Genomic DNA, 19,582 nt, shown 5'->3' with positions numbered 1-19,582 from the left:
ATATGATTTTGCACTTGTTTCTATTGATGCCTTGTCAATTTGTCAAACTAAGAATTCTAGTTCTTGTGAGTCCCCTTGTCAGAATAGGAGCATTAAATGCCTGAACATACAAATTAATAGTGACTTTGCAGTGAAATCATTCATACTAAAAGATGAATCAAAATATATACAAATGTGAAAACTCTTTGTTGTCAGTTTCACTGAAGTCATATTTTTCCTTATATTTAAATCCATCATATAATGTCAAAGTAGTGCTAATGAATATGAAACACTTTATTTAGCAGATGGATGTAATAGATCTTTAGAATACAGTTTTCAATATGACTGTAAATGAATGTCAGATTTGAAAGACAGACAAGGTCAATACAACATGAAATAATGCAAAAAATTAATCCTGGCAGACCCCTGTGGGAACAATGGGGCCAGTTTCTTTTCTGCAGTTCATTCAAATCCTGGCAGAGCTACTGTAAGCGATATCCATTTAGTCTCTGGCATTAATATGTCTGTATGGTGCAGTTGTGGCCCTAAGTGAATAACCTCCTGAGAGATTTGTAATGCATCTCCCATCTGGATCTTTTCGAGATGAACGAAAGGACCACTGTCCCTCTGTCCTTGCCCTGAGTGTGTGTGTGTCACTGTGTGTGTGCGTGTCTGTATATGCGTGTGTGTGTGTGCGTGTGCACGTGCACAGCAAGTTGTGTCTTGGCACTATGTGCGTTTATTACTTTTCATTCTTGGCTGGGCGCATGCTTTAATGACTCTTATTTTCCTGATGGCACTTTAGGAAATGACAACTTGTGGGCAATACAAAGCAATTACATTTCCTGTGTCTGGACCCAGAAAAAATCTAGTATTATTAATATTGAATAGAGGGTTGGAGGCCCTCTCACACAGCAGATGTGACACTCTGCCACTGCATGGAGAGCCATTGCCTGCCTTTGTTTTATTAACAATAGGCACCCATTAGTTACACACTGTGGACCTATGAACAAGCTGAATTGGAGACAGATAAGAACCTATTTGTCAAAGTATATCCACTTTGTATGAATCATAATTAAAACAAAACATGTTTTGGCATTAAGGAAAACCGTATCGAAGGGGAGGCAGATTGATATGACAAATATATTGGTGTTAATCATCTGGGGTACTCAGTAAACCACACAAGATCTGGATCTATAATCATATCTGCTGGCCTTGACTTGTCAGCCTACTTCAACACACCACCAAAGCCAACAAAAGACTTTCCCTGCGATCCAGGGATTGGCTGGAGTTTGTTGAGGACGTGTGATCGCCTCTGAACAAGCCTTTACGAAAATGCTTCGATTCATGTCCATCTGGCAGGAAATTTTATTAGGACTCAGGAAAAATGTAACTGTATATTATCCCTTAAAAAAAAATCGTCACTAGCATAGCATGGCTGCTGATAAAACAGCTATGTTTCAAAAATGGTAATTGCTTCCGTGGATGAAGAAGATGCAAGATGAATAAAAAAATATTCAAAGCACAAAGCATCTGTGCTCTTTAAAAAGGCAGTATAAAAAAAGCAAGGCTGAGTCACACAGGCAGCCAAGCACTCCATTTTAATTCATTTTCATACCACCTGCTGAAAAACAAAACTTTAACTTTACTGAATGACTTAACTAATTGAAGAAATGAAACTGTATGCTTACAGGAGGTCATAACTCTGATCATAGAACAATCAAAGCATTTATGACACACTGGTAAATGTAAGGCTTTGAAACAGTTGGTATTTTCTCTATCGACCTCTATTCACAAGAGGACAGAGAAGACAGATGGTTTGAAAGAGGAATAAAGGAGGCCATCCACTTCAAACTGGAACAACCATTCCTGAAGAGAAAATAGAGGGCTTACTCATCAGCTGCTCACAATGCCACCCAGACATCCCTTCCCAGGCAGTTTCACCCAAATTTACAGTTTTGTTCATTATACTCTAGACTCCCATGATTGCTGTATGACTTTGACAACTTCTGTGACCTCATGTAACATCAATGTTAACCTGCCAGAGATTTTTAAATGCTTGGGGACTCTCCACCTGTCAGTAGAACAGATGAAGCTTCCTGGATGAGTGCTGGAACATCTTCAGGACTAAGAAACAACAAATCTAGATGAATTTGGCTTCATACTTCTAAGACCACTTTATGTCTGCTGACGTTTTGTGGCAACCAGCAATTTAGCCACATTCGATTGCACTAAGGATGAATTAAGAATGATTGGGACTGCTTTTCCTCACTGTCACGACAACCCCCCGTTGTTCCATTCCCTCCCTTAATTCTCCCTTAATTTCAATGAACACATTTAATTGAGGTAAAACAAAAATGCTTGAGGTCAAAAACAAATTTAACACATTTAATTGAGGTAAAAAAAAAAAAATGATTGAAGTCCAAAATTCAAAGAATATATTTAACTGAATTAAAAAATGCTTCAGGTCCAAAATTCATTAAAAACTGTCTCCCACCCCCACAAAGTGTTTGAGGAACACATCATTTGATTCAGGCAAAAATCAATGACCCCACTATCTTCACATGACTCCTGAAACCACCACTGACAGATTACACATGAGATCCGGTCCTCTGCCTTCTTCTGGGTCCTCTGTGTCCCCATATTGCTGCAAATGAACCACACATAATTCTTACCTTTTGGTGTTTTGGGATGTTTGTTTTCCTTTTTCCTTTGAGATCTAGTGGGTAGATCCCACTGACCCTGATTCCTGCTTGTACATGCACGCAAGCACACAACTTGCACGTTGTTGTCTCTCATGGGAGTAAGAAACTTGTGGCTGCTGTGCTTGTCAAGAAGCACATGTGGATGTGGGTATTCTTTGGGCAGGTGGACTATGAACCGCTTTCCCCAGTCCAAAAGCACCCCAGTGTTGATCTGTCGGCTCTTTGATATTCTTTCAAGGGGGTTGTTTGGTGCCCCAAAACACCAGTCAGCCTGGATATGTTTGCCTTTGAATATACTCTCCTGCTGCACTGAGACATGGTATCAGCGTTGTCGTTTCTCCCCTCTCGTTTGCATTGATTTCAAAGCAGGGTGATTCTGCTTCAACCTAAACTCTGGTAGACAGGAAGTGGTCCTGTCAACCCGTTTCATTGCAGTTCTAGATGTGTCTTGGATCCAGAGCTCAATAATAATATTGCTGCAAGAAGTGAACCACTTCCAGCTGGCATGGGTTTCTCTTTGGTAATCATTGAAAACAATGGTGGCCATGCCTTTTTGTGCCAAAGGCCTTTTATTCCATTGATTTCTGCAAAGTGAGCGACAAGAACTTATATCTCTGGTTTTCTCATAAGCTGGGCCTCATCTTGGGGAACGCAGCACTTATTCCGTCACTCGCCTCTGCAGAGTTGATTGTGGCATGTTCCAGGCCCTGGCCAAGAACCTTAACTTGGGTGTGTCTCCCTGTCTCCACTATCCCTCTGTACTCCTCAATGGCTCCCTTCATCCTCTCCTTACTCCACTAGTTGTATTTTTTTCCTTGCTGTTTGTTTGTTCTTTCTCTTTGCTCTTCCTCTTGCTGTCTTCCTGCATCTCTCTTCCTGTCTCACTGTTGCCATTGCACTCTGCAAAAGATTAATCAGGATTAGTTAGGCACGGGCTAAGAGACTAAACTTAGTGTTAGGTTTGACTTGGTTAGTGTATTAGGGTAAACTTGGTATTTTATGCTTGCTGTTTTATCTAACTGGCAAGTCCTGCTAGCAAAACAGCTCCATGTGGAGGCCATTAAATTGAAAGAACTATTCAATTCTGAGCCATTCTGAAATTAATATTTTTAATATTAATGTGCACTGTGGACATTTTCTTTCCTTGGCAATAGGCGTGGTTGCAATCAATATCAGTGGATTTATTTTTGAATCCATCAAGGCTATTCTCGTCTCGGGCCACAAGGGGGCTTCATCGTCCCTCTTTCTCTCTTTCCTCTCTCACTCCTCGACAGGTTTCTCTGCTCTCCCCTCCTCTCTCCACTCCTCCTTCAGCGGTCGCAGCTCTCATTCACGCTGCTGTAGGAGCGTCTGTGGAGCTGGTGAGGCAGCGGCAGCTTCGCTTTGTGCATCCTCTGTTGCCCACCTGTGCCGCGGATGGTGCTGATGGAGCAGACCTTACGTTACATGGAATAATTTGCACACTGTTACGTTTTTCTTCTCTCCGGATTTGCTTTTTGCATCACTGGGCATCTAAAGTTGTGATGATGCCCCCGCTCAACATTTGGGATTGGTAATAGCCTTCTGAGCGAGGGTGATAACATCATTCGCATGTGATTGAACAATACTGTATCTCGGAAGTGGACAAAACATGGACTAATTTTTTTTTTATACATTCACCATGGGATTATTACAGCTATTTCTGGTTCTCAGCATATTTTGCGCCTCCTCAGGTAGGACACAGGGCTGTCACTGATTATACAGTAACCATCTCTTGCAACATGTAGCTTATAAGATGAGATACACAATTACATGATGTGTTGTTTTGGACAATTTGCCACTAAGGCTTGTCAAAGATAATCACACCTACTTGATTAATCAGCTTGTACATTGTACACAGTACACTAACCTCCCATGCCTTCCCCCTGACACCAGCAGTTTTTTTTATTTTTTTCATACCATCACAGGTAACCTTGCCTTCTGTTAAAACAATGACAATAATGTTTCTGTGTTTTGCAAATTAGTTGTAGGTTTTGGGGTTGACCCTGCCCTGCGCATCAGCGTGTTTGATGAACTAACACTTGGAGAAGGCTTTGATGGAGTTACTCAGGTCCAGGGCTTCCACAGCGAGTCTAGAGCTTTCCACTTCCAAGGTACAGTAACACACACTCCTTGTGTTTTTGTTCATGAATGGGAGATAAAATGTTTCCGGATGAGTTGCTCTATATGTGAAGCAATGTTGACCAAACTGCTTCTAATGACAACTGACTGTCACGAACATTGCTGTGCTTTTTATATTTTGTTTTAACAACTTGCAAGACTAACAGGGTGCAGTGCTGTAATCCATGGATCTGCTCTCCTAGTGAGATGCCCAGTACAGAGCTTTTTCTGAAAATGTTAGATCATCTGATAATACTGTAGCCTGTATGCCTGTATATGTTTCTTACTGTTCATAGCACAACTGTGTAAGAGACTGTTGGGGGCAACGCACAGTGGATTTTCAGTTCTCGATAACAGGACTGAGCTCGGGGGGCCCTCAGACTGCCACCTGCCTGAACAATAGGCAATGTTAGGTCCTCTTGAAAAAGTGGGGTGAGCAGGGCGAGCAGAGGGGGAGAGATGGGTGAATCATTCAAAGAATCTGAGCATAATCAGATTAGGCAGGGACAAAACCCTGCGTTCACGGAGATGTATGATGTGAGTCTGGAGGGCGAATGGGTCCCCTGCTAGAATATACCCCATGGTGATCCTCTGGAGTGTGTAACCAGTTTGAGCATTTTTCCCTACCCAAAATATGAATGGGTAGAAAAGTGAGTCAGATGTTCTTGTTGTCAGTTGTACGGCAGTGATTAGGCTAAATATGTTATCTATGGCATTTAGCTAATGGCACTGTGCAAAATGGAGTTGTCAAATCTGCGGCCGTGCTTGACTTCTATACGCTCTGTTTTGCCAGTGTTACATCTTTGTCATTTGATGTCAGACACTTATTACAGTCCAAATGAGACTGTTAACAGTCCCATCACAGGGATGGAGATGTCTATCATAACCCAGCCAAAAGTAGCAACAGAGGAAATTGCTTTTGGCTTCCAGATCAGTGGCAAAACCAAAGACGTAGCATCATTCAGATCTTCACAAGGAGGATCTCAACATGGATCACATAATATACCAAAGTGACAATGTTGTTTTGGAACAGAGAAACGCCGCAATAATTTGTCGACATTTCCCTGCTTTCCCTCCTCCTTACTGATATCTTCTAATCTCCCTGCACAGCCGCTGAGACAGCAGCACTTCTGCATGGAGCAGCAACTCCAGCATCTCTGTGAATGCAGGCCATTTGATGTCCTCCGTGTAGACAACACTCAGAAGTGCTTTACCCAGGCAGGTAGTGAGAGGGAGGGAGGGAGGGAGGGAGGGAGAGAGACCACAAGGAAGAGTTGGAGGAAGGGAGAGAGAGAGAGAGAGAGAGAGAGAGAATGGGAGCAACAAAGACAGTTATAGAAAGAAGCTCCCACAGCTTTTATCATGAAATGAAAAAGATGACGGTTCGGCGACTGGCACCTCTCTGTCATTACTCCCGGTTATTTCTCTGCATTACCTTTGCTAAGTACATTCAGTTACCCAGGCGGAGCAGGCGGCATGTTATTTATGGCAGTGCTTGCCTCCATCCTTCATTTGGGATGTCTATGTTAAGTCAATGATGTTGGATGAGGGGGAGGCAGGGAGAGGCGTACCGGCAAAGCAGACCTGGGCCTCTGCTTGTTTGTGATCAGAAATAGACGGGGAGAGGCACATACAGTACTGTGGAGATGCACAGAGAGAAGCTGAGATAGGAAGAAAATGAGAAGGAGAGGAAGGAGAGAAAGAAATAGGGAGCAGAGCTGTCTGCCAGCTGTTTGATAGACTGCGCTGATTCCACATGTGTGGATGCTTGGCTGGCTGGGACCAGCAGACAGGCCCACGGTGACATTCCGACGCTCATTAGATAGCAGGCAGAACATATCCATGGCTGTCCCCTCCACTGCCTGCCTGCCTGCCCGCCCGCCCGCCCGAAGGGATGGTTGTTATCGCTGGGTGCTGGGTGGAGGCAGGAGGAGGGGTAGCTGCTGAGAGCTCAAAGAGAAGGAGCAGGAGGAGAGTGTAATTCACATTATAGGAATGTGTATATGTGCATGTGCGTGGATAAGCAATTGTGGTGTGCACATTGCTATATCTGCCAAAACATGTTGTTTTTGTGTCTGAGAAAGAGAAGAGCAGGAAGCAGGCGAGGGATTGCTGTTTAGCGCACCCCTGCTGATGCTTTTGAAGGTAGCTGTCAATGCTACATTGCATGGCATTAGGAGAGGTGGACCTCAGGGACGGGCATAATGGAGAGGGAGAAAAGCCTCGGGGCTACGCTCCTCTTATGTCCTGATGGCAGGTGATGCTCAGCCACGCCACAGAATCATCACATCATTAGCACTTCCCCCACACTTTTTAATATCGAGACATTTCGATATCTATCTGTCTCTGCTGTATAAACAAGCACAGGGGCCACACCCAGAAGCACTCCCTTCCCCCAACACACATGCACCCACACTCTCTCCCTCTCTGGCTACAAGCGTAAGGACCAAACTCATTCGAAGTGCAAACAACACAATTGATAGAAGCATCCTTTCAACTGCAGTGCCAGACTCCCCTGTAATTGTATCTCTGTGTGTATGTGAGTGTGTATGTGTGAATCCAGTCAGTCTCAGAGGCATGTTCTTGCTCAGGCTGTTTGAACACTGCCAGTGAGGTGTTTCTCTGTATGTTGTGGTGATTATGTCCCAGACTGCAGCGACACTTAAGTGTAACAGGATGGAAGAGACTCATTTATAATACAGCAAAGCCTTGTGTGTGTCTTCGTGTGTAAGTGTGTGGAGGGGAAAAAAATGAAGACAGACTACGTGTGAATGTTAGTTATCCTGTAATAATGTGTGTGTAGACAGAAGAGTTTGTATAGGAATGGCCGTTGCGTGATTCCAGTTACTTGTAACTATAATACACAGGAGTACTGCGCTATACTGTACAAGGATGTAATGCAATTGGTGGGAGGGCAGCTTAGTCTTTCAACAGTAGAGCCCAGATTCAAGCTGCTGTATCGGTGAGCACCTTCTGTACTCTCTGCTGAATTGTGTAGAGCAGGTTCAGAGGGTGCCATTCTGTAGCCAACCCCACACTTAAAGGAAGGACAAGAAAGCAAAATGGAAATTTACCAGGGATCAATAAGGTAATTAACACTGACAATAGAGGTTAGTGTAACACTCATTCTTAACTTCTATGCCTTCTTTATGCTGTAAGGTGCTGTGGATAATAGCCATGAGCAAAAATTATATTTCGCGGTTTGTTTCATTGCAGTTCCTATTGCATAATGCAGTGCAAATCACCCATAATAGACAGAATCAAAATATTATCTGAAAGAGAGAGAGGTGCTAGTATCATGCAAACAAGTACAGACATACTAAAAAGAGTAGAGAGAAATTCTACCAATGAGGAAAAAAATGGAAAAAAAATTTTTTTTTTTTTTTTAAGCAGCACAGAAATTTAGCCCTTCACCCTGACCATAAACTATTGAAAAGACTTAAAAGAGTACTTTAATGATTAAGTTTTACACCTCCATAAAATAAGGCGATTTGCGAGAGAGAAATGAATGTTGAAAATCGATGCAGCAAAAACTGCGATATTCTGGCCTTTAGTGCTTAGGATCCAAAAAAAAGCTGGGTCTGCTTCCCATAATGCTACCTGCCTGGAGAAGCCCACTGCTTTCAATTTCCTAACCACCAGTTTGTCACAAAGGTTTTCTCTAGACTTCTCCCTCCCTGTGTCGTGTTCTACATAATGTGTAAATTGACCTGAAACTGGTCCAGATTAACCATTTTTGTAGTTAGATATGAGCAATGTCAGAAAATTCAAATTAAAGTTGCTCAAAACTATTTTTCCTTCAGTTCAACGTGGTTTAAGAGTTCATATTTTATACCCTGATGTTGAAGAGCTTAAAGGATAGGCTCACATTTTATCATTTGAAAACACTACTGTAAGGGGCAAATGTATGTTAAAAGCATCATTGGTTGGTCCTTTCCGTACTGGCTACAAAGAGCTTCCGCTTCCTTCCTAGAGTGATTTCAAGGTAATAGATAGGAAACAAAATCCACAGCCCTCCATGTGTGTAAAAATGCACTCCAAAGTTTATCACAAGCTAATATGGGGCTTTTGCAGTCTGAGTCAGACAAATCAGTTGGGCTTTATTCCAAACTTTTTAGTCTTAATGCATCTACATCCGGTGTTTTATTTGCTGAACTGCAGCAGCAGGATAGTAAGACAAAGTGGGAATTTGGTACTAATAAGAGTGTAATTTTCAAAAATACCAGACTGATTTGTCCAACTCAAACTGCAGAAGTCTCACATTAGTTTAGAACAGTAAACTAATGTTCTGTTTGCACAGAACAAGCACTGCAGATATTGTCCCCCATCACTTGCATTAAAATTGCATTATTACAGTTACCGACAAGTTTTTCAATGTACATAAAGGCATGTCATGTGTATGCTGTATTAGGATATACTTGAAAAAAATGGAACCAGACCAGGAGGCTGTAAAGTGTGCAAATTGCCTAGAATCTTTTCCTTGGCAATATACAACAATCTGCTTCATTCAGTCTTGTTTCTAAAAACCTAATTCCAGAAAATGTCTGTCAATTTATATGTTGAAATAATTGTACAGTGTGACACATCCTTTCAGGTGTTATGCCTCCGTGCCAGTGACAGCCATGGCCTGAGGCATCGGTGGTCTATCCGTCTGTCCCATTCTAATGAACACGATATCTTAGTAGCACCTCAAATTTGAACTCAGGGATGAACTGATTCGATTTTGGTGGTCAACGGTCAAAGGTCACGGTCACGGTCACTGTGATCTCACTAAACAAGTTTTTGGCCTCTTGAAAGTGATATTTCAAGACCATCTTGAAAGAATCTCTTCAGTTTTGTCACAAACATTCACTTGGACTCAAAGATGTACCGTAGGTCATGTAGGTCATGGTGACCTCACATTCTTGTGAATGTGATGTATCAGGAATGCGCCCCAAGGGAATTTGATCTGGCACAAACATTCACCTCGACTCGGATGAATTGATACCAAACAGAATACCCTAATTCATACCCTAATTATGACACAATTTAACATAAATGTTGTGTGATGAGGTGATGACCTTTTATGTCCAGATGGTCAAGGTCAAGTTCACTGTGACATCATAATATGACCATATTTCCTGCAACTTGGCTGGTTGGCGGAGGGATACAACCGCAAGAGGATGATTCTAGTTTTAGATGAGTAAGACTTTTAGGACTCAATGACAGACAGAATGCTTCTGTGTGGGCTTATTATGACATCACTTTTTTGTGTTTTAACAACCTGAACAAGGATGAAATGTCAGATTAAGACAAGGCAGGCGACATTTACCCGAATTAATTAGCACTAGGTAATCCAGTTCACCCTGATTTTATATCTAAATATAAGATTATCCCACTTCTGCTGCATTCTGTCGCATTGCCCAAAAGTCCCCTACCTTTTCCAAACTGTTGACTGACATTATCCCCAGCCCCATGTGGTCAACGTCTGTTTTGCTTGCTGCCTTCTGAGGCGAGGCTGATCCCACGTTCCACACAGGAGCACCGGTGACCATGGAGAGAGAGAGATATTTCTATCCCCCCGGGGCAGTTATACAGTTGGGCGGCTGGAAGGCTGTCATTAGCTCTGTGTATGTGTGAATGTCAGACAGGCGGTCACTGAGGAGGAGATCTGAGAATTGGGGGAGAAATTGCTGGCCAAAGCAGTCCTGGAGGTGCCCTTGGCTCAGTTTAGTATTTGTTCCAGGAGAGTGGAGACACAGTGGGGGGAGATGGGGCGCCGAATGCAGATTGACTGAGCACGGCGGAATATTCAGGAGCTGTAAAGACCAGCTTTTGGGGGTCGGTCTGTGTGTCAGTGTGTGTGTGTGTGTGTGTGTGTGTGTGTGTGTGTGTGTGAGCGTATGTGTATGCATACATCTTTGTGGTAGCCCATGTCTATGCATATCTCTGCAGCCGTCTCCCTCTTTATATTGACTCAGTGTTTGGAGCTGTGGGCTGGCCAAAATGTCTGTTATAGAGTCTGTGTATGTTTGTACATGCAGTCATCCACACCTTTTTGTGTACGTGCATATATTCAAAAACTCATATGTGTGTGTGTGTGTGTGTGTGTGTGTTGTGTATTGACAGTAATGAAAGGTTTTGAGTTTGCTGCCAGTGGAGAGTTTATCATTACTCTAATCCCCCTTGAGAGATATTCTCTTGCCTGTCCCTCCCACATGTGTTCCTCTCTGCTCAGGCCAGCAGATAAAATGTGTTTTTTGAAATATGCGCTGTCATTTTTTAAAATAGAAAACATTGTGCAACAAGAAAATTGTATATTTTTACTTGGTATATTGTAATATTGTGTTCCTTCCTCTGCTGATTGGATCACAGTGTTTATTCTGACCCCTCTTGGCTCTTTGTGTTTACTGTACCTCATGGCTCGCTCACTCTTCACTGGTGGAAATATAGCTTTACTTATTTGCAAAATGTTGTTGAAGAGTTTTTGCAAAGACGTAGGAGGTGTTATTTTGTTCTGGCAAGTCACTAGAGACCAAAGAAAGTCCTGATTATTCACATACAAAAAGCTGTGATCTTCCCATCTAGTATCAGTAATACTGTTTTTAGTCACAGTTTCCTCTGGGAAATTATTAAATTAGAAGCCAAACATGTAATGAGCAGAAAAATATACTTCAGTCTGTTCCTTCTGCTTCAAAATGGGGGAAATTATCTCTTTCTAGTACAAAAACTTCCATTCTGTAAATACATGCAGAAGTGAAAGCGGTGTGTGAGAAAAGGATTGTGTCAAAGCCGGGTGTATCTGGACTCTCAAGCTTTGCTGCAGGGCACCTGCTCTAAATGCTAAATGTGTGAGCAAGTGACTGGTGCAGCACTGCCTATACACCTCCATGAGAACGCTGTGATGGTCGAGTTGGGGGGGGGGATTACAGCAGTGTTTGTACTAAGGGTCAGACAAAATAAGACCACATTAGACAGTTTAAGATTAGAAGTGAAGCTGTGGGATGGAAATCGTGGCCGGAGTATAACCATTAAAGCACAATGTATCCAGAAGATAAGATTAGGCTGTAGCCCAAAGCTGTGCTTCCTAGGCATGCTGTGGAGCCTGAGGCTTTTGAAGAGCTTTAGTCAGCTGATAAAACTTTGTATGTCTCAAAAACACACTTTTCTCACAATCAGCCGGTGCTCATATCCTGTAAACAACTTGGATAGACGACAAGAGCCGTGTTATTGGGCTGAAAAATGTGCACTTTAGAATTTTATGCTAAGTCATCATTTCCAAGCTATTTTGTGTCAGTGTCTCACATCAGAGTGGTCGTTAGGAGCAGGTGGTGGCTGCCCCATCCAGGCGCCTGCCAATAGATAATCGACCAAAGGCCCTCTCAGCAGGGCCACATTGATTTGGCAGGGAGGAAAACTGGCCTCCTCCTTACAGCACAAACTAGTCTACTGCTCTTTCATGTATGTTTTAGGAACGCAGAGATGTTACTGCTATAGCTGTCTCAATCTTGGTTTGAGTGGCTGTTATAGAGTGGGAAGATCATCACGTCTTTCATACAGGCAACTCCACAGACCGATCTCATCACTCCATCCAAACGAGAAGATGCCTCCGCCCTCCAATCCCCCACAGTCCCATTTGAAGCAGCCCCTTCCCCTCAGAGCATAAAGACTGGTGATGAGAGTCATCCACTCATAGATCAAAGGCTCATGGCTGCCAGGCTGTGGAGCAGCCCAGTGGTAGTGGTTCCTCAATCCTCCACCATCCCCCCCGCCTCATCAAACCTCTCTCAGTGTGGACCCCGCCCTGACACCTGCTCCCACTGCGCTCATTTTGTCCATGATTGAAATGTCAGTGTAGTCTCTGTTCAACACATGGCATGGCAATAGACTGACCAGAGCTTATTTTCATAGAAATCATACATCCTGTGGAAAATGGAAAACGGCACAAATTTTGTCTAAAAATAAATAAATAAATATGTATACATCAAACTTACTCAAGTACTCTAGCTTTAATTGCAATTCAGTAATTTTGATCAAAACTAAAATAATGTCCTGTAGTTTCTGAGGTTACTGTTGACAGTGGTCATTTGGATTTGGTTATTAAGTGGGATCTGTTGATGACGGCAGATTACTGCAAGGCAGAGCTCCTGTTGCAGTCATTGGACCATCTGTCCCACCTCAGCCAATGACACTGGAATGATACTGCACTGCCAATGCAAAATGCATGAGACCGTGCCCTGTGCATCTCTTCTGGTGAGCAACAAATCGAGTGAGCAATTTTGTTTAGACAGAAATGACTCAAAATACGTCCCTGATGGGCTTAAAAGCCTACACCAGGAGGAGGCTAATGCTAGCGTGTAAGTGCTCGCTGAAAGTTTAAGAAGAGAAGTATGAACAGGTCTCTGTTTTCAGCATGCTGTCATCGTGTCATATATAAGGATGAGGTCATCAGTCTTCGTCATGGTGTTGCCTGCTGTTTCATGTTGCATTGTGTTAATTGGCTTCTTCCACCAGCTGGAAGTAATGTTAATACACTGTGGAAAAGCCACCACGCTAGCTTCCTGGAGCGCATAAATGTGCCAGGGCATCTTGCATGCATCCCATAGCTGGAAGTGAACTCTTTGATGTGATTGCTTCTGAGAAACGTCATCATTTATTGATGCTTCCATTAAAGTAGCATAGATGTCTGTGTAGAGTTAGAGAGGAGGAAGGGGGCACACCGGTGGGAACAGGAGCTTACGAGCTAACTACACAGAAAATGCCCCTCCCATCCATACCATCACCATTAGCCTCTCACTTCTTCTCCCCAAATACACAGGTTCATATCTCTAGTCCTGCACTAAGCCAAGAAGAAATTGGTTGATCCATTGATCTGATAGTTTTGTTTTAGGGTGAATGACCTGACCTTATCTTGAAAGCACCGAATCTTCAAAATAGCTGCTGGCTAGTTTCCTAATGCCTTAATCTGACAGACCACCCAATCATCATCTTGAGGGTACAGAGACGTTTATCACAAGACATTTTACATCAACATAAACACAGCACTAAACATAAAATTTTTGTTTGACTTGCGCCTGCCTAAGGTGTGAGTGAAATGGCAACACAGCTGTAAGCACTGTGAAATATGTCGTTATAGAGCCATGAAACATTTTACACGAAATATGAAACATTTTCTTTAAATTATTTTCATGCCAGTAAGTGTGTTTAGTGGGTTTAGTGTTGATTTTACATTTATGAATTCAAATTCGTCCAGAGAGTGAATACATGAAATATTTACAGCATATGCCCTGTGAAATCCCATCCGAATGTTCTGTAGTTTTGTACAGCAAATTTTCCTGTTTAATGACTTGTATCCCTAAAATATCAGTTGTGCATTTAATTTCAACTACAGCACATTTTAACATCACTCAGTTAAATTGTAGTATATAATTAAAATTATTACAGCTTCCCTCATCTTGTCAGTGTTTACATTTCCAGACATCTATTGCTTAAATAAAGCAAGACCGCTGGTACACATTTACCAAAACAAGGAAATTATTAAGGTTGACGAAAAAAGATCTAGATTTTGATAAAGACATTTTTTTTTTTAACATATCCACATAAATGTGTTATGTGTTTAAATATTGCTTTTCAGCGGTGGCATCAATATATTCAGCAAAAGTCTTTGTAAGATGAATGAAATGTAAATATTAAAGACACATTGTTAGTTCTATTTTTATTTTATTTTATAACACACTCAGTTTAAAGTCTGTTAGAGTTAAAAATCTCCACGAGAAAGGTGGCTTTTAATGCTGAAAATGATGATGCCATATTTATGTGTTCATTCAGGGTCCTCCAGGGAAGTGAAGGCTCCTTTTGAGGTCTCCGAGCAAATGGTGCAGAAGCTGAGAGGCAAGAATGAGTTTACTGTGCTGGTGACCCTTAAACAGGATCATCTCAACTCGGGGGTCATCCTCTCCATCCATCAGTCTGAACACAGGTATGATCAGTTCACTCTATTTTGACTTGGATGTATTTGCAGCTACACAACAGAAATGCATACAGATAAAAAAAAAAAAAAAATCCTATCAGTGTTATATAGAATATGTAAAAGTACATTTTAAAACAAGTTTTTGGAAACATATATTGTGAAGTTAATTTGAGATGCATATTTTAGCAGCGTCACATGCAGTGCAGTAAAGCTGCTAAACCATAATTGAAGTTGTTTTATTTTTAATTTAGTACTGCTGCCTTTTTTGTCACATCAGCAGTCTGTGATATGTTGATTGAAACCAGAATATTTGTATTTGATGAGCATTTTGGATGCTTTACACGCGAACAAACAAAGCAAATCACCCTGTATGCCAATGTATTATTCACAGTCCATCAACGATCCAAACATTGAGTCTGTAATCGTGGATCGAAAACTAATGACACACTATCTGCAGTTAGCATGCTAATGTTTTCCATTAGTTTGTGGTAGCTGAGCCGTTGGATGATCAGAACAGCAATCTGAATTCCACATAATGCGTTGATTGAACAGTTTGTACATTAAAGTCAGTCCTGAGAAGAGAGCTCACAGGGTTGTTAATGGCTTTCCCCGCTGCTGATTAGCTTTCCCAGCCATTCATATGCAACTAAGCAGCGCTGCATGGTTTCATTCTGAGACATGGCGAGGACTAATTCGGCGTCAGAAGTGTTAGGAGGTGCATTTATGGAGCCGGGATGAATGTGCATGCATGGCTGGGGGAGAGTAAATCTATTAGATGTGGTTTGCAGATAAGTCAGTTCCATTGCCTTGCTTGCACGAGTGTGTATTTTTCTTTTGAATATGTTTTCCAGCAAATGACTCGAGTTTAAATAAGTATGTCTTTAAAGGCAGAGGTGATGAGTGTGTATCAGCAGCTCTTTCCATTAGTGTCACTATGCTGGTTGAATCTCAGTGGTGTGGAGAAGAGGATTCTCCTAGAATACTAATACTCCAATGTAAAGAGCTGAACCTCTACATGTGGACCATTGTGGTGTGTTGCTGATGTTGCACTTAAAAGCCATATAGTACCATTATGCTTGACTACCGATGTGATTAAATTCTAAATGGTGTTGCAAACCTGAGGAGATGTGAGTGCACTGCTTGGAAATGAGTGACGCGTTTACCTCTCAGCACTGTGCCGAGAGGAGCCCCGAGTTCAGACGCTTTGGTGATGCATGCAGGTTTTTGTGCGAAGAGAAATTTTCCAGGATTCACTTCCAGTAATGAGACTTTAATGCAACAAGACATACTATACAATGCAGGGAATTCAAATTCTCAGAGAACCTGTCACTGTGTGGCTGTTATTAGAAACAGGTTTTGCTGCTACTTTTATTCTGCAGGTTCCTGGAGCTGGAGAGCAGCGGCCAGCGCAGCGAGGTGCGTCTTCACTACCGTACCAAAGGCCAACAGGCCCACACCGAGGTGTTCCCTTACAGCCTGGCTGATGACCAGTGGCACAAGGTCTCTGTGGCCGTCAGTGCCTCTCATGTCATACTACATGTTGACTGCAACAGGTAAGATTCTGGGAATTTGCTGCATAAGTAGTAGAAGTGAAAATGAAGTTGAAGAGGAACAAAACCAATTTTACACATCAAAGTCTGTTTTACAGGTCTTGAGGAGAAATTCTGCATATGTGAAAGAAGTTTAATAAAGCCTTTTGGGGCTCCAAGTGGAGCTGTGTGAGTTCTGATAATTTGCCTCAAGTGATGTCACTTGAGTCAGTGTCCTCTGGGGCTGAAGACTACAAGTTTGAAAACGGAAAAAAAGAAAAATGTGGTGTGGAGTACGGGAGAAATGAGGTTACCAGACATCTGTGGCTGCCCCTCATCTCTGCTTGAGGCTGATGGCTCAAGGCTACTTTAGGTGCTATTAGCATAACACACCTGAATCTCTGACCAAACTGTCAGTGCACACGATGCATTCTGGGTAATGTAGGTGCCAGGTTTTGATAAGGAAGAAGAATGTGTGGAATAAAAGAGAGTATATCTCTTGTTCTGCTCCGCTGTATGTACTGCAGTTTGGGAGAATAGCGGCTCTCCAGTTTCATATCTGATTAAAACTGAGAAAAGAGATATGATTTACTCCTGTGTTTCAAAAAATAACTGTTAATCAAGGACGCACCAGTCCAATACACCAGATTGATATCAGCCATGACATGACTGATCCACATTAAATTCAGTTTCAGTCAATATCATTATAAAATTCACTGTCTCCACTATCAGTTACATTAATTTAGTCATGGCAACCCTCCAACTCTGTGTGACAGCAATGCCTCCCCTTATGTTACCTTACATAAAAATGATTTCAATCTCACACATTTTAAATTTGGGCAAAAGACAGCATTAGTATTGGATCGGTGCTCTTTACAGGCGGATGCACTGAGTTGAGGTACTGAAATCATCATCGCAAGAGAAACAATTGGATCGATGCATTCCTGGTTTAACTTGTCAAATGCAGTTGTCATATAACTTCTCTTTTCATGATACTATCCTTAGTCAACAAGTCAATCAAGTTGTAAATGGAAAAGAAACACTTTTACAGCTTTAGATGAGAACTGCACAATGCAACATGAATGCAACAGTACCGCTGTTTCACTTGACAACAAAACACACCTTTCACAGTTTACCACAAAAAACGAAAATGTAAAATTATTTTTGGCAACTTTCAATGTTTTGTCAGTGTTTTCTGGTGGGAAGCTCTTTAGGGATCACAGCCTCGTCTCTTATACCACACTCAGAAGGGCAGTCTATCAGAATGGGTCAACAACACGCGTCAGCCGACCCTCCTTGACTACCCTCCTCTCAGTCAGAGTTTAATGAGGGTTGGAGTCTCTCCGCCTTTGGTGAACTGGCCTTTCCTTCAGAGATGGAAAAATAATTTCATGATATCACAGCTGAAACATCATCTAACTAACTCCTCAAGAGCAGAGAGAGAGAGAGAGAGAGAGAGAGAGAGAGAGAGAGAGAGAAACAGAGAGAAAAGAGGTGAGAAACAACATGTGCGCACTTGTGGGCAAGCGAGAGAACATTTGTGTGGACTGAAAAACGAAACTTAATTTGGTAATTACTCGGTGTAATTTAGTGTATTGCTGTTGTTTAGCAGTTAAGTGCACGGAACGACACTGCAGACTGTGGTCTCTGCTGACGGCAACATGGGTCAGTACACCCGCGTTATACATGCATCTGCTCTGCTGTATGACAGGGGTGTTACTGTTCATGTGTTAGGATTCCATCCTTGGCACGATAAAAGAGGCAGACGGTGACACCATGTGTATCACAGAGAGCATGTGGCTATCCATACCCTCCTCAGGGAAAGAGTTAACAGGAAGATTTAACAGGGCAAGGCCTGCAGTGTGAGAGAGGAGGGGGGTGGGTCATCTGAAATTGAGATTAAAAAAGTGAATATAACTTGTATGGATTCCTATAACTACTCTTTGTGTTTGTTGCAGGATCTATGAGCGGGTGGTGGAAGCGCCCTACATGGACATACCTGAGGATGCTTCCTTCTGGCTGGGACAGAGAAATGCTGCTCATGGCTTCTTCAAGGTTAGCATGGCCGTACAAACTGTGATCTGTGATGTTACTGAGCAGCAAATGATTCCGAACGGCAAGAACAAGTCATTCATCTGAGCTGTTGCGCCAGCTTTTTTGCTCCACACTCAGTCTTGGTTTAAACTGTATCTTCTGCCCCTTTGCTTGGCTTGTTTGGCTTTATTTATTATAGCTGCTGGATTTAATTGCGTGCATTTCTCAAGGCTTACCATTTTAATTTGAGTGTTGCTCTGCCTATCCTAGGAATTGACTTTTTTTTTTGTCATTGTTGCTTCTTTTCCCTTAGTCTGCAGCTAAGCCCAGTGCAATTATCTCAGCAACCCCCACAACGCTGATTTGGGAGAAATCCTTAAATAGCCTCTGGACTATGCTCATTAAGCTTAGTCTATAGCTTTGTTTATCAGACAGGGAGACATATATCTCATCTCTCAGACTGAACCGAACTCCAAAAATTTCCCACCTGGGGAGACATGTTGGGGCAAAATGTCAGCTTACCAGCAGCTATAACTATTTTAATCAGTCTGGCTCTGTGTTTGATGGTGTGGTGATGTTTGTGTATGTGTGTACCTGCATTTGTGTGTGTGTGCGTGTGTGCATGTGTGTGGGGGAGGCTGTTAATGCTCTACACATTGTATCGCGGCTGTTGAATTTCCTCTGTGTTAATTGGTAGATGAAAGAAGCCTCGGAGGTCACCCACTAATCTTGTCACGTAGCAGCATCTCTCCCCGCGACTCTGTGAAGCCTTGATTAGTGGCTAGCAAGACACGTCTCCTTTTCAAACACACTGCTTCATTAGTACACATGTGCTCCCACACACACACACACACACACACACACACACACACACACACAGAAACAGTCCATGTATGTATGTGTGCATGGGTGTCAGCTGAAAATCACGGCCGTAGCAGTAATAGTATAGAAGTTAATTAGAATAAGTGTATCTGCACCTGTGTTTCACTACTGTTTCAATATCGTCTTTATAGTCTACACACATTGTACGATAGCTAAACTTATCTAGTGACACCATTTTTGAGTTTAATATGCTATTTGTAGCTGATTTATATGATAATGTAGCAATTGTTGCAACTTAAAAGGCTGGAAATAATTTAGTGTTATTTCAAGCAATCCCAAATGCAACAAGAAACAGCAGCTGTTGAAACATGCAAATCAGGTTTTACTGCACAGTCAGATTTCAGATTTCATTTTTTTTTTTTAGC

General features: G+C 42.2%; 1 protein-coding gene across 1 annotated transcript in view; it reads left to right on the top strand.

Annotated features, from left to right (window-relative positions):
* The first annotated feature begins 4,003 nt into the window (after nt 1-4,003).
* The window catches only part of nell2a (neural EGFL like 2a), an 81,080-nt gene continuing 65,501 nt past the window's right edge, over nt 4,004-19,582 (top strand). Inside the window, exons 1-5 of the mRNA XM_023400381.2 lie at nt 4,004-4,396; nt 4,688-4,816; nt 14,631-14,781; nt 16,152-16,325; nt 18,260-18,356. Of these exons, the coding sequence (XP_023256149.1) occupies nt 4,345-4,396; nt 4,688-4,816; nt 14,631-14,781; nt 16,152-16,325; nt 18,260-18,356 (603 nt within the window). The 5' untranslated portion in view covers nt 4,004-4,344. The remainder of the gene's footprint in view (nt 4,397-4,687; nt 4,817-14,630; nt 14,782-16,151; nt 16,326-18,259; nt 18,357-19,582) is intronic.

This window comes from Seriola lalandi, unplaced genomic scaffold (genome assembly GCF_002814215.2).
Source record: "Seriola lalandi dorsalis isolate HSWRI2012SDOR001 ecotype SW California unplaced genomic scaffold, Sedor1 jcf7180002052274, whole genome shotgun sequence".
Lineage (NCBI taxonomy): Eukaryota > Metazoa > Chordata > Actinopteri > Carangiformes > Carangidae > Seriola > Seriola lalandi.
This window is presented reverse-complemented; position numbering and strand designations above follow the sequence as displayed.